General features: G+C 36.1%; 1 protein-coding gene across 1 annotated transcript in view; it reads left to right on the top strand.

Moving 5' to 3' along the window:
* Positions 1-14,216, top strand: part of TENM1 (teneurin transmembrane protein 1) — a 523,494-nt gene that overhangs the window by 258,111 nt on the left and 251,167 nt on the right. Inside the window, exon 6 of the mRNA XM_045538891.1 lies at positions 3,281-3,433. Within this exon, the coding sequence (XP_045394847.1) occupies positions 3,281-3,433 (153 nt within the window). The remainder of the gene's footprint in view (positions 1-3,280; positions 3,434-14,216) is intronic.

Raw genomic sequence — 14,216 nt, 5'->3', positions numbered from 1 at the left:
CTTTTCATTTGATGGTGAAAAATTAATCTTTGCCTTATATATTTTGAAGTGAATCTCACTACGTGCAGTTTCTCTCGTTTTCAAGCGCCCTCAGGAAACTGGCTTAAATAAAGTATGTAAAATAGCCCCCTTGGTCTTCGAAATGAGAACTATGCCTTTTGTTACATATGGCCCATTTAATTTCACAAAAGTAATTGAACCAAGGGAATGAAACAGATTTTCAATATAGCTTATATTATTCACCATATTCAAATTATTTGGGGGGCACAGTAGACCAAATTTTCTATAAAACTGATAAACACCTTTAATTGGGACAAGTATGTTAAGTATGTTAAACCAAACTTCAAGTCCTTTGACAAGGAAATCTCAAAGATGTCACTAAGTATAGCTTTTTTTTTTTTTTTTTTTTTTTTGAGACAAAGTCTCACTTTGTTGCCCGGGCTAGAGTGAGTGCCGTGGCGTCAGCCTAGCTCACAGCAACCTCAGACTCCTGGGCTTAAGCGATCCTACTGCCTCAGCCTCCCGAGTAGCTGGGACTACAGGCATGCGCCACCATGCCCAGCTAATTTTTTCTATATATATTTTTAGTTGGCCAGATAATTTCTTTCTATTTTTAGTAGAGACGGGGTCTCACTCAGGCTGGTCTTGAACTCCTGACCTCGAGCGATCCGCCCGCCTCGGCCTCCCAGAGGGCTAGGATTACAGGCGTGAGCCACCGCGCCCGGCTAAGTATAGCTCTTTTAATGTGCCATACCATACCTTAATCAGAACCACTAGCCTTTGAGTTGCAATTGTTTCCAGTAATTGCAAGAGAAAATCATCAGGGTGCACTGGCCTTAATCCAAAGAAACCAATTAAATGCTTAAAAGTTTAAGGATAAATTAGAAAGTAGGTGTTAGAAATCCCTTTAGCTCCAACTAAAAGTGGATGAATGATCTTTAAATAAGCTATCTGGCTAGCTTCTCTGTTCTTGATCACTAATTCAAATACTGTATATAAGTGTTACACATACTAATTATCCCCTTTCAGCAGTCTGCCTAGAGGCACAAAGAAAGATATGACATGGCTTATGAGCAGATTCATTTTTTCTTTTTTTTTGCCTTTTGGTAGGATTTGGTCGATATTGAAAAATGCAGTGAGAAAACAAGAGTTTTTTTCCAGCTTGTTGTCTAGGCACTGTTCTCTCCTAACATTCTTTCCCTTCAGTGACTTTACCTTATTCACTCTCACAACTTCACTGTCGCCTCTGTGTATACATGACTTTGCAGTCTTTTCTCAGCTGTAATACTCCTCCAGAAGTTCAAACTTCCTGTGGTTAACATCACTATCTGGATTGCCCATCAGTCCGTGGAACCCAGCATCCCCAAAACTGAATTAATTATATTCCTCCCATATCCTCACCCTGCCTCACCTCATATGTTCAACCAGTCATCATTCGATGAAACACATCTAGCACAAACTATTTGTGCAAGTGCTGGGCTAAGTGAAGAATTCTCTGACTCTATTAATGGTTTCACCATTGTTTAAGTTACTCAGGCTCAAAACCTTAACCATTTTGGAGTCCTCCCTTTCCCTCACTTTTTCTTATGCCCTCCCCAGCACACCTGTACACATACATGAATGTGTGTGTGTGTATACACACACACAAACACACACAGAGCTTGTTGCTAAGTCCCGAGATGCCATTTATGCAATTTCTCTTCAAAGAATCTCCTTGATCAGCCCAGCCAATTTTAATCCATTGTTTCTTTAAATCATTTCTTTTAAAATGAAAGCTTCTTTTTTCCCAGATGGCAAGCATCACACATGTCCATTATAAAAAATATGGAAAATACAGATATCATAAAGGAGAAAATAAAAATTCTCCATAAGCTCCCTATACCATTAATATGTTGCTATATATCTTTCCAGACCTTTCTCTCTGGATATGAACACATGTGCACACAAACACACACTTCAGATCATGCTATTTATACTGTTTAGTAGCCTGATATTTTTCATTTGACACATCATGAATATTTCCCATGCTGTTGCATGGTCTTCTACAACATGATTTTTTTTTTTTTTTTTGAGACAGAGTCTCACTCTGTCACCAGGCTAGAATACGGTGGCCTCATCATATCTCACTTTAACCTCAAACTATTGGGCTCAAGTGATCCTCCTGCCTCAGCATCCCGAGTAGCTAGGACTACAGGCACATGCCACCATGCCTGGCTGATCTTTCTATTTTTTGTAGAGACAGGGTCTTGGTCTTGCTCAGGCTAGTCTTAAATGTCTGGGCTCAATTGATCCTCCCGTCTCAACCTCCCAGAGTGCTTGGATTACAGGCTTGAGCCACCATACCCAGCCTGCAACATGATTTTTAATAACCACATAATCTTGTATTATTTACTATCTCATCAGTTATTTGATTAATCTCCTCTTGATGAATATTTAGATTGGTCATAACTTTCTAACATTATTTTCAAATGTTACAGTGGACAGTCTTGTAGTTTGGTAACATTCATAGTTAATTCATAGAAGTTGAATTTTTGGCTCAAAGGATAAGCCAAATTTTGAATTTTGCCCTCCAAAAAGGTCACTGTATTTTTATACTCTCATCAAGCATATATGAGAATACCCATCTTCCTGCACATTGACCAATACTGAGTACTTTCAAATCTTCTGATAGCAGTTTGAACCTGTCTTATGTCAATTATCCTGCATAATATTATTTTATACTTGTGTTTACCAAATCCCACCTTAATAGGCATCTAGGTTTTAACACCTGCAGCAGCTATCATAGGGCCTTATGCACAGTAGGCATTCAGGAAATATTTGCCGAACTGAATTGAATCAGAGCCATAGAGAAGGTCTTCCATGTTCTCATGATAGCCTGTCCACCATTACCCTGCAGTAGTTTCCACATGCAAACTAGAGTTACATGACTAAGGGAAATGGAAGAGAAGGGGTTACAGAACTGAGGAGCTGAGTCCTATCCCACTATAATTGGTTAACTATTAATAATACTCCAACTTCTAATCCTGTCACTGGGATGGCTTTAGTCTTACTTTTAACAACAGCTACTGTTTAACAATAGCTATTTTAGCAAACGTTAGTACTTGTATGTATGTTGTAGCATAGAAGTAGCTACCAGTATGATGTAGGTAAAAACTGCTAGTTGCTTGGCCTAACTAACAGAAAACTGGTCAAGACATTTTCTAGGTGCAAAGGGATAGATGATTTGGAGACTTTCTCAGTGAGTCTGGAATAAGTTAATGTATGGCTTGTTTTCTTGCAGCAGTACATTTGTTCGGCCTGACTTGGCAGTTGCAACCAGTTGAAGGAGAGCTCTATGCAAATGGAGTTAGCAAAGGGAACAGAGGGACCGAGTCCATGGATACTACTTACTCTCCAATTGGAGGAAAAGTTTCCGATAAATCAGAAAAAAAAGGTACAGTGATCAAAATGATTGATTGATTATTGATTACTCTTCTTCTAATTTGGTCATTAGGACCATATCTGAGATGGTTTCACTTCACATTAAATTTCATGATCACTTGAAAGAAGTACTCTGCGTGGACAGAATAAATACATGTAAATGTGTTTTGAAAGCAATTTTTTCTTTTCTCCAGTGCCTTGAGTATAAACCAATTAAACTTTTCAAATATGTTGGCAGTTTTGAAAATAGATAAATATTTGCAGGATGGAGGCTTCAATACAATGGAAATTGCATTTCACATATAACTACCCTAAAGCAATGTAGGATTTTGATTAAGTTCTCTGTGTCCAAGCCCAGCATTTATGTATAACATTTTACAAAGGATATATGGAAATATTTTTCTGTTTATAATAAGAAAACCTTTTCTGCTTAGTGTAAAGGTGACTGTTTATGTCAAAGTGGGATAACATGAATTTTTTTTCTAGTTGGGGAACATGAATTCTTCCTAGTTGGGGGAAAGGAAAAATCACTTTGAGTCCTGACTTGTTAAATTTAATCAACGTGAGCTTGAATTACCTGCCTTACTGACAATAAATGTCACAGTACCAGCACTCCCAATATCTTATTCACATTGAATCATCTTAGTCTTAGTCTTAATATACAGGCATTGAAAATAGCTGGAAGTTTTTATTTTGATTTTTCTTGGAATAGGATTCAGTACAGAGAGACTTGACCATGTAAAATTTCAAGAAGTTAATTCAAATAGTAGAAATTGAGAAAAAAAATGTATAGCCAGCACTATCCTGAGTAACTTTAGGAGATCAAAAATGAATAAACGAATGAATGATCGAAACCCTACCCTCAGGAAGCTCACAATTTTGTAGGGGTGGTAAGACAGTTTTATTTTGGTTCATTCGTTGCAAATATGTATTTTATTTTATATAGTAGTTGTTTGGGTTACTAGTCTTTTCATTGTGTTTTTAATTCATTTGTGGGGGTTGTTTGTGGGTTTGGTTTGGTTTGGCTCAGTTTTTGTTTGCTTTCATAAAAGTAACTTTGCTTTAACCCATGCTTCAGTAAAAAGTAATACTTAGAGTTCAGGAAAATATGATTTATTCTAGTTTTCAACTTACAATGCAGTTTGCTTTACATCCTCGTTTGAAAATACTTGTCTCTATCCTAGATCAATCTATCCCAGCAGTTTCATTGTGAATGCTGAGAGGAACTGAGGGGAGTACAGGGGCCAGATGTGGCAGAGGAAAGGGTCTGTCACCCTTTGCTCTCAGATTTTTCTTCCTTATCTCCCTTATCTTTCTTTTCTTCCTTAGCTTCTCTCCTACTATTTATTAATTCCTTTATATCTGAAGGTATAAGAGCCACTATTTGGTATTATCTGCCTAGGATTTCTTGCCATTTGCACTAAAAATCAGAATTATCTGTCTGAAGAAAATGAAACATACAAGACAGCAGAAGGTCATCATATAGTTGTCATCAGAGTATATTAATTTTATATTCTAATTCAGATCTCTTGTGATTCCTTTATGTAAAGTAGGCTGATGATGATGGCTACATTTATTAAACAATTACCATGTGCCAAGAATCATCCCAGACACTTTACATGAATTATATCATGATGGTAATATTATAGTCGCCATTTTCCAAATGAGAAACAGAGGAACAGAGAGGTTAAGTAACTTTCTCAAGGTCACAGAGTTAGAAACTGATGGTCTGATTCCAGAGCCTAGTCACTTAACTTTTACACGGTACTGACATCCACACATGAAATGTCTCTGAAGACCAAAAAAGACATTTTACACAATGAAAGCAAAGCTCCACAGTCTACTCATGACAGATTTTAGAGAAATACTATTCACCTATATTTTTAATGATTTGTGACAATTTCCATAAATGAAAAATGTTTTAAATTTCTGCTCAATTATAATAACAAACAGAGCAAACCAATTTTAATTTAATACTTTATTAAGAAAAATTGTTATGGGTTGATTCTTCATATATCAAGTTGTTAGCTTAAACTGACTTTTTATGAAGGCCTGAACAAAACCTTAACTATAACTGCATATCATAGTTCTGCTATTAGGTCTTCACTGCATATATTACTTACCAAACAAAAACATAGCTTATCTTTTATAATGCCATATGTATACTAAACCAAACCTTATAGTAGGTGTAATACAGTATAAGGAAATTTTCAAATGGTCAGCCGTATCCTTTTATGATTTCCTAGATAACATGCACCCCATAAATACAGTTCTAGAAGCCTATCTTGTTGTATGCACTAAAATATTAAACTGACCACCAGGCCATTCTTTCTACATTGTTTTCTTTACTGTCCTAGAAGATTGGGTATTATAGCACTGTGGCTAAGAGCCTGGACTCTAAAATCAGACAGACCTGGCTTCAAATACTGACTGTGTCATTTACTGGCTCTCTGACCTCAAGTAATTGACACAACCTTGCTGAACCAGTGTCCCCATCTGTAACACAAGGATGATAATAATAGTACCTGTCTCATACAGTTGTAGCGAGTAATGAATGAGAAAATGGATGTAAAGTATATGGCACAGTCCCTGTCATGTTTAATTTAGCAGTAATTATTATTGGGCCAAAAGATTGAAAAATTGCCTTTTTTGTTTTTTGTTTTATTTATTTATTTATTTGTTTGTTTGTTTGTTTTTGAGACAGGGTCTTCCTCTGTCACCCGGGCCAGAGTGCAGTGGTATCATCATAGCTCACTGCAACCTCAGACTCCTGGGCTCAAGCGATCCTCCTGCCTCAGCCTCCCACGTAGCTGGGACTACAGGCACACACTACCATGCCTAGCTGATTTTTTTTTATTGTTTGTAGAGTTGGGATCTTGCTATGTTGCCCAGGCTGGTCTCAAACTCCTGGCCCCAAGCAATCCTCCTGCCTCAGTCTCCCAACCTAATAGGATTACAGGCATGAGCTGCCATGCCCAGCCCCCTGAGTTTTTTTTGAACTCCATTGACATTCTATTATATTAGGTACTTGAAAGATCCTGCTTTCAAACTGGTATCAACTTTTCTGTAAATTATGGCCTTGTTGGGATTTAAATGTTTTCTCTCTCCAAAATTTGGTCTCTCTTTACTTACCAATTTGACATCTATTATTTTTAAATTATCATCACCATCATCAGATGATGACGGATAAGTAGAATGGCACTTTTAAAAAATCAAATTCTACTAAAATTGGTTTCCCATTAATAATCATCCTATATACGTATCTGCTTCTCATTAGGAGATAGAAGAGTTTTCTCACCACTTAGTTATCCAAATGGAAGAAAAATGAGTACTTGATTATAGACATTTAATATGCTAAAATTTTTAAGAACACTCTAAAATTTTGAAAAGAAGACATAAGTCTGAACCACATGCTAGAATCTACCAGAAAAATCTAAGTTGCCATTGTTCAATAAACACAGAATTTGAAGGCATCATACCAAAATAGCCCCTAACTACCTTAGAAACTTACAAACTAGTCATAACTCTTTCTATTTAACCAGTAAACATTATGTAACTACTACTTTAAACAAAGCAGGGGATATGAACAAATAAAATATGCCTAGACCTGAGTCATGTAGCATCCATAAATAAAATTAAAATTAACTACAAGGTAATTTATCAATAAATATAAAATGTTAAAATCTTAAAGATTATCAAATCCAACATCCTTATTTAGACACGAATAAAATGAGATTCAGAAGGGTTGAGATCACACAGAGAAAACTGGGTCTAGAACAGAGGATGCCTAGTTCCACATTTTATATTTTTTCATCTATTATTGAAATAATAATGTAACGCAAACTAAATGTACAAATTGATAAAGAGGTTTTCAATAAGGAAGTGTCAAAGACAAAAACTGAACAAGTAAAGAAATTGATTTTATACAGGTTATTGCAATAGGGAGACTTTGCCTTAGTCTTTTATAGGGAAGAGCAGATAAATTAAATGTGGGATAATTTGCAGGTGAGATTGTACTGCAATAAGAGGAAGCCTCAGTCAGTTGAACAGGAAATATTTTTCTCTGTGTCTAGCTACTTTCAGGGGAACAAATAGCTCTAATCTCAGCTAATTATTTATGAGACAAAGAAGGGGAAATTTGAGGGTCTGTATCTGGTCTTTCAGCAGGTCCAGGTAACAGGGGAAAGGTCTGTGTTTGGCCTTGTCATGGGTAAACAAAGGAGTCACAGGCGAGGCTCATGGGAGTCGTGTGGAAGAATGGACAGAGAGCATTATCTAATAAATCCTATAAGGTGTGTGTGTGTGTGTGTGTGTGTGTGTGTTTGGTGTTTGTTTGGTTGTAGTAAGCCATTTCCCAGGAAAAAAAAAGGGTGGGAGAATTTTAGAAAACAAAAGGTTGGGAGAATTTCTTAACCAACATTTTTTTTCCAGGAGCATAGGGCTCAGGTAAAGTCCAACATTGTCTGTAGCAATCTAGATGAAATTTATTGGGTAGTCGAGGGTACTGAATTCCTGCAGGTTGGATGCCAAAATAGAACACTGGGAACAAAGAAAGGTGGGTGGGGAGAGAGAGAACTAAAGGATACTAAAGGCAGCCTTTATCTCCTTTACAATTTTGCAAAAGGCTGGCCTTGGGGGAAAGTGGCATTTCTTTTAAATTCATCCTACAATATCTATCTCCACAAAGTTGGAAAAAAAATGACATTTTTCTAGTCAGTGTCTGCTGAATATATGACCGTGTAAACAACATACAGCTGATTGATATGACAAAATTTATAGCCTGTCGTGAAGATGCTTTAACCAAGACCAAATAATGACTATAGCTTCACCTCTCTGGGCTCCAGTTTCTCACCTGAAAAATAAGGGAGTTAGCTTTTAATCCTTTTTGGGGCAGGGAGGGGAAGCTAGTGGGTAGTGAAACCCTTTTTGCAAATTAAGTCTTACTCAGAAATTACAAATTTAAATATAAAACAGATAAAAGCCAAGTTTCTCCAGATAAGATGAGGGCAGGCGAAGATTCCTGCCAAACCTCCCACTCCCTTCCCCTTTTCTTTCTCTGCCCTTCATTCTCTTAGCAGCTGCTAAGGCTTTGACAAACATGGGGTGACCTCAGTAGGACTAACTTATTTCTAAGGTCCCTTCCAGCTGTATGCGTTATGAGTCAGTGAATTTGAATTCTGCAGTTAAGAAAGAACAATGAGCCAATCCAAGTAAAAGTGGGCCTATCTTTGCAAAAGGGATATGCTTCTGTAAAGTGGTTAAAATGTATGTCTATAAAGTTTGTAAACCACATTTGCCATGTAAAGCCCTTTCAGAGAATTCTGCTGTAATTCAAATAATTAATTCCCAGTTTTCTGCCTTATAAGTTTGGATTTTTGACGTGTATGTAACAATAACAGCCTGCACTTAGAGAACATTTACAATTTCAAAAAACTTTAATATCTTTTATCCACATAACAGTTTTATGCTGTGGCAACTATTGTTACCCCCGTTTTATAGTTGAAAAGGAAAACACAAGCAGGCTAAGTGACTTGCCTTGCACAATAGACATAACTACGGGCAGATATAAGATTAGGATCCAGTTTCCCCTTACTGTTAGCTTAGCACCCTTCTTTGGGCCTTTTCTTTCCTTTTTTTTTAAATTCTTTTCTCAAAGCCAGTTGTTTAAGTAACAACTATCTTGATTAAAAATCTCAATGCATGCAGTTCAAATTATATCCCTTCCCTAAGAGTACTTTGGAAATTTTGTATTTCACACCAAAGATCTCTATTCAGCAAGCACTCTCCCTCTTCTGCAAAGCAAAACACACACACACATACACATACACACACACGTACCCTTGGGAATTGAAAATTAAATGACAGTACAAATTGTACCTTTTACAACCACCTGTCATTGTGGACCTATCAGGAGGCAGGGGTATATATTTTGCTTCCCCCCCCCCCGCTTTGTTTTGTTTTACCTGTAGCATGGATACATTGGAACACTTTATGCAATGGCAGTTGTGAACTTTGAATAACAGGTTGAATTTTAAATTTACTTCGAGTTTCACAGATATTTATTTCACAGACCCAGTCAGTAGGTAAAGATTCATTTTGAGGTACCACACTAAAGAACTGCACCAGCCCCACCCAGGTAATCATTGTGCATTCAGATGGAACACAGTCTTACAGTATAATTTTGTGCTTCTGCAATATTGGTTCATAGGACATATGGATATTAAAATGCACTCAGCTGCCCTTTGAGTCAACCCATAGTTTCAGTATCTTTTACTTAAAGGATATTAGAGCCCAGGACATTGTGGTAGAATTGGGAATAATTCATATAAGCACAACAAACCACATGAATAAAATAGTAGTAATGTACTAACAAAGACAACATTGTTGGGAGCTTAACAGTATTATTTTTAAAGATTGATGGCAAATTACAGTAAATGTTTCCTATAATGCTATATAGATGTTTCTCTAACACAAGGTTTCAGAGGGCCCAGCTAGAGTGCTGCAGCTTGTTTCAAACTATATTAAATCACTTTATCAATATACTTCAGTTTTAACAAAAGCTTTTCTAACGCATACTAGAGACCTGACTTCTAAAGCAGATTTATGGAAAGGGTTCCCTATGCTAAAAGGCAAACTTATTTATTGCATAAAAAACTCATGTTAAATGTTCTTGATCATATATGTTAAATGTTTCACTCTTGTTTTACTTTAATTCTCATTTTACTTATTTTTTTTAACTAATACACATCTTTCCTGTGATGCCATAAGAGATGGGTCTGTCTTGTGGTCCCTCTAGCCCAATAGTCTGCATCTGACATGGTCACTAAGTGCTATGCTATAGAATGGCATATTTATCCTCCTAGACTAGTCTGTCCAAAGCTAAGGGATCTTCCCATAACATCTTAGTTCTTGAAGGAACCAGTCCATTGTAGAAACTTATCGGCCATGTGTATATCTAATTCTGTTGAGTATTCATTTATGTCTTTCAGCCTGTATCAAATTTACTAGCTCTTTTGTGAAGTCTAAAGTAATTCTAGTTATGAGAAATTTACTTTTGAATATGAAATCTCAGAGTTCCAACATTTAATGTACATCTGCATTTCCCTGTGTGTAACTTTTGTAATTCCATAGATAATAGTCACATATTCTTTTTTAGCCTCCACATTTTTAATATTAAGAGCCTTTGGGGTTTGCGTCTGTACTCTTCTTGTAGATTCTGTTTTCCCTTAGTCATTTTAGTTGCTATTTCCTCTTTCCATTATATGTCCTACCGAAGGTATCTTGACCAGAACTATACACAAATATAATCTTTCTTTCTTGGTTCTGGTAGAGGGAACAATAAAAGTAAAAAGTTGGGTTGAAAAAAAAATGATGCCTGACAACCTCAAACTCTTGATTAAAATAATCGTAAAGAAAGAAAGATGAAAGTCTTAGTACTCAGAAACACAGAAGCTTGTGGTCTTTACTGCTGTATCAGCCTAGCTTCTATTTTAACTGTACTGTGGAAAGTTAACAAATGAAACAGAAGACATATTAATAGCATTTGCCCTTGAAAAGGTTCCCATTAAATAGGAAAGCTGGGAGAAACATGCATAAATACATACACGATGCAAAATAACATGCAACCAACTGTTGTACAGAGATAGAAACAAGATGATTAGGTGATTAAGAGGCTTAAAAGAAAGAAGATAAAAAGATGACTGTTTTCATAGTAGTCTGAGCTAGGTCTTGGGAAACAAGAAAAAAATCAATCTTAGTGACCTTACGGAATACATATTTAGGTGAATGAAATAATAGAGTGATAAGGGGGAAACGCAGATGGTAATAGCCTAAGTGGTAAATGGATAATGAAGCAATAGAGATAGCTGATGTAGACAGTTTGGCAAGGAAAGAAAGAAGATAAAATAGTATGATAACTAGACAAAGGGGCAGTTGAGTCATGTTATGTTTTTAAAGAAAAGAGACTTATGCTTGTTTGAAGACAAAGAATAAGCAGCCAGTTGAGAGGGAGACATTGAATATGCTAGTAAGAAAGGAGATTGTGAAGGGACCAAAGTCTCAGAGGAAGCAGGACAGAGGAGGAAGAGGAATCCTCAGAGATAAACTGGGACATCAAAGTGTATGGTATACTGAATATGAAAGAGGCATTTTGATATTTCAGAAATAAGGTAGGAGCTCAAAAAGAGGACACAATAAGTGTGGTAGCATCTTATTATTATTATTATTCTCTGTCATGAGTTTGGTCTGTGGTAAGTTTTAATTCAATATTATTAAAGATTTTCTGGGTTCCTAAAAGGTAGAAATCAAAGGTTGTCACAATATGGCAATCTATGAGAACTGGTACCTATGCTGCCAGCTGCTTCTCTTTCTGGAGGCCTGATACAAGAAGATGTACAACCCCCTCATTACTCTCAACTATTTGATAGGTTCATCATCATATAATAGTTTTTATTAAATTCCCAGTAAGTTGATATTAAGAATTTAGAGAGATGTATATGCCCTATCCTCTTCTGGTAACTTATATTCTAAGATAAAGAAGGGGGAGCTGGATTAACTGATCTATGATCAGCCCTCCTACCAGCATCCCACACTTCAGAAGAATGTGATCATAATAACCTGTATCTAACATTGTATAAAATATGGGAAATAGGCATCCCCACTGTGTACTACCAATCATACATCCTAAAAGTACTGGTCAGGGAACAGTTCATCTTCTAGGTAGCAGGTGGCAATCTAAAACCACTTGGAAATATATCAGAACTCTTGTGACAATACATGATTGTGTGCGCGTGTGTGTGTGTGTGTGTGTGTGTGTGTGTGTATGCTGTGCCAATTTACACCTTCTAACCATATTTTGGTAACAGCTTTGTTGAGATATAATTTACATACCATACAATTCACTGATTTAAAGTGTAAAATTCAGCAACTTTTAGTATATTCACAGAGTTGTGTAGCCATCACCACTATTTAACATTTTCATCACACCAAAAAGAAACCTCATAGGCATTGGGAGTCACTCCACATCCCTGTGTCCCCCCAACCCCTGGCAACCACTAATCTACTTTCACTAATCTACTTTTCATCTCTACAGATTTCCTATTTCTACATTTCATATAAATAGAATTATATAATATGTAGCCTTTTGTATCTGGCTTCTTTCACTTAGCATAATGTTTTCAAGGTTTGTTCATGTCGTAGCATGCATCAATGCTTCATTCCTTTTCATGAAAAACATTTCGTTGTATGGGGATATCACATTTTGTTTATCCATTCATCAGTTAATCATTCTTTTGTGGATTTTCACATTTGGACTATTGTAAATAATGATGCTGTGAGCATTCACATGTACATTTTTGTTAGAATACCTGTTTTCAGTTGTTTTTAGGGCATACCAAGTAGTGAAATGGTTGAGTCATATGATAATTCTATGTTTAGGTTCTTTTTAATTTTTTTATTTCAGAATATTATGGGGGTACAAATGTTTAGGCTAGATGTTAGGCCCCACCCGAGTCAGAGCTACAAGCATGCCCATCCCCCAGATGGTGAGCACCGCACCCATTAGGTGTGAATATACTCATCCCCTCCTCTCCCCTCCCACCTGCCAATGCCTGAGGAGTGTTACTACTATATGTGCACATAAAGTTAGCTTTTTGAAGAACTTCTGAACTGTTTTCCAAAGCAACTACACCATTTTACATTCCCACCAACAACATATGACAGTGCCAATTTCTTCACATCCTTGACATCACTTGTTATTGTCTATCATTTTTATTTTAGCCATCTTAATGTGTATGAAGTTGTATCTCATTATGGTTTTGATTTGCATGTCCCTTACAACTAATTATGTTGAGCCTCATTTGCTGTACTTATTGGCCATTTGTATATTTTCTTTAGAGAAATGTCTATTCATATCCTTTGCTCATTTTTCAATTATTTGACTTCTTATTGTTGAGTTGTAAACCTTCTTAATGTATTCTAGATACAAGTATGTCCCTTACCCAATACATAATTTGCAAATATTTTCTCCCATTCTGTAGGCTATTTTTCCACTTTTTTGATAGTGTCCTCTGAAGCACTAAATTTTTAATTTTCATGAAGTTCAATTATCTCTTTTCTTTTGTTTTTCATGCTTTTCATATATCTAAGAAACTATTGCCAAATCCAAAGTCACAAAGATTTATGCCTATGCTTTCATCTGAGAATTTTATAATTTTAGCCCTTACATTTAGGTATTTGATGCATTTTGAGTTATTTTTTGTATATGGTGTGAGAGAGGGGCTCAACTTGATTCTTGTACATGTGACTATCTGGTTATGCCAGCACCATTTGTTGAAAAGACTATTCTTTCCCCCATTGAATTCTTTTGGTGATCTTGTTGAAAATCAATTGACCATAAATGTGAGATTTCGTTTCTGGATTCTCAATTATATTCCATTGATCTATATATCTACCCTGATGCCAAAACTCACTACTTCATCAGTGTAACTTTGTAATGAGTTTTGGAATCAGGAAGTATGAGGCCTCCAACTTTTTTCTTTTTTAAAGATTGTTTTAGTTATTCTAGGTCCCTTGCATTTCCATATGAATTTTGAGATCAGCTTGTTTATTTCTGCAAAAATGAGAGTTGGAATTTTAGCAAGAATTGCATTGAATCTGTAGATCAACTTAAGAATTACAGCTGTGTTAACACTAAGAAGTCTTTTGACCCATGAACATGTGATGTCTTTTGATTTATTTAGGAAATCTTTAATTTCTTTCAAAGATGTTTTGTCATTCTCAGTGTACTAGTCTTACAA

Source organism: Lemur catta, chromosome X (genome assembly GCF_020740605.2).
Source record: "Lemur catta isolate mLemCat1 chromosome X, mLemCat1.pri, whole genome shotgun sequence".
Lineage (NCBI taxonomy): Eukaryota > Metazoa > Chordata > Mammalia > Primates > Lemuridae > Lemur > Lemur catta.
Note: the sequence above shows the minus strand (reverse complement) of the source record. Positions and strands in the feature narration are given on the sequence as shown.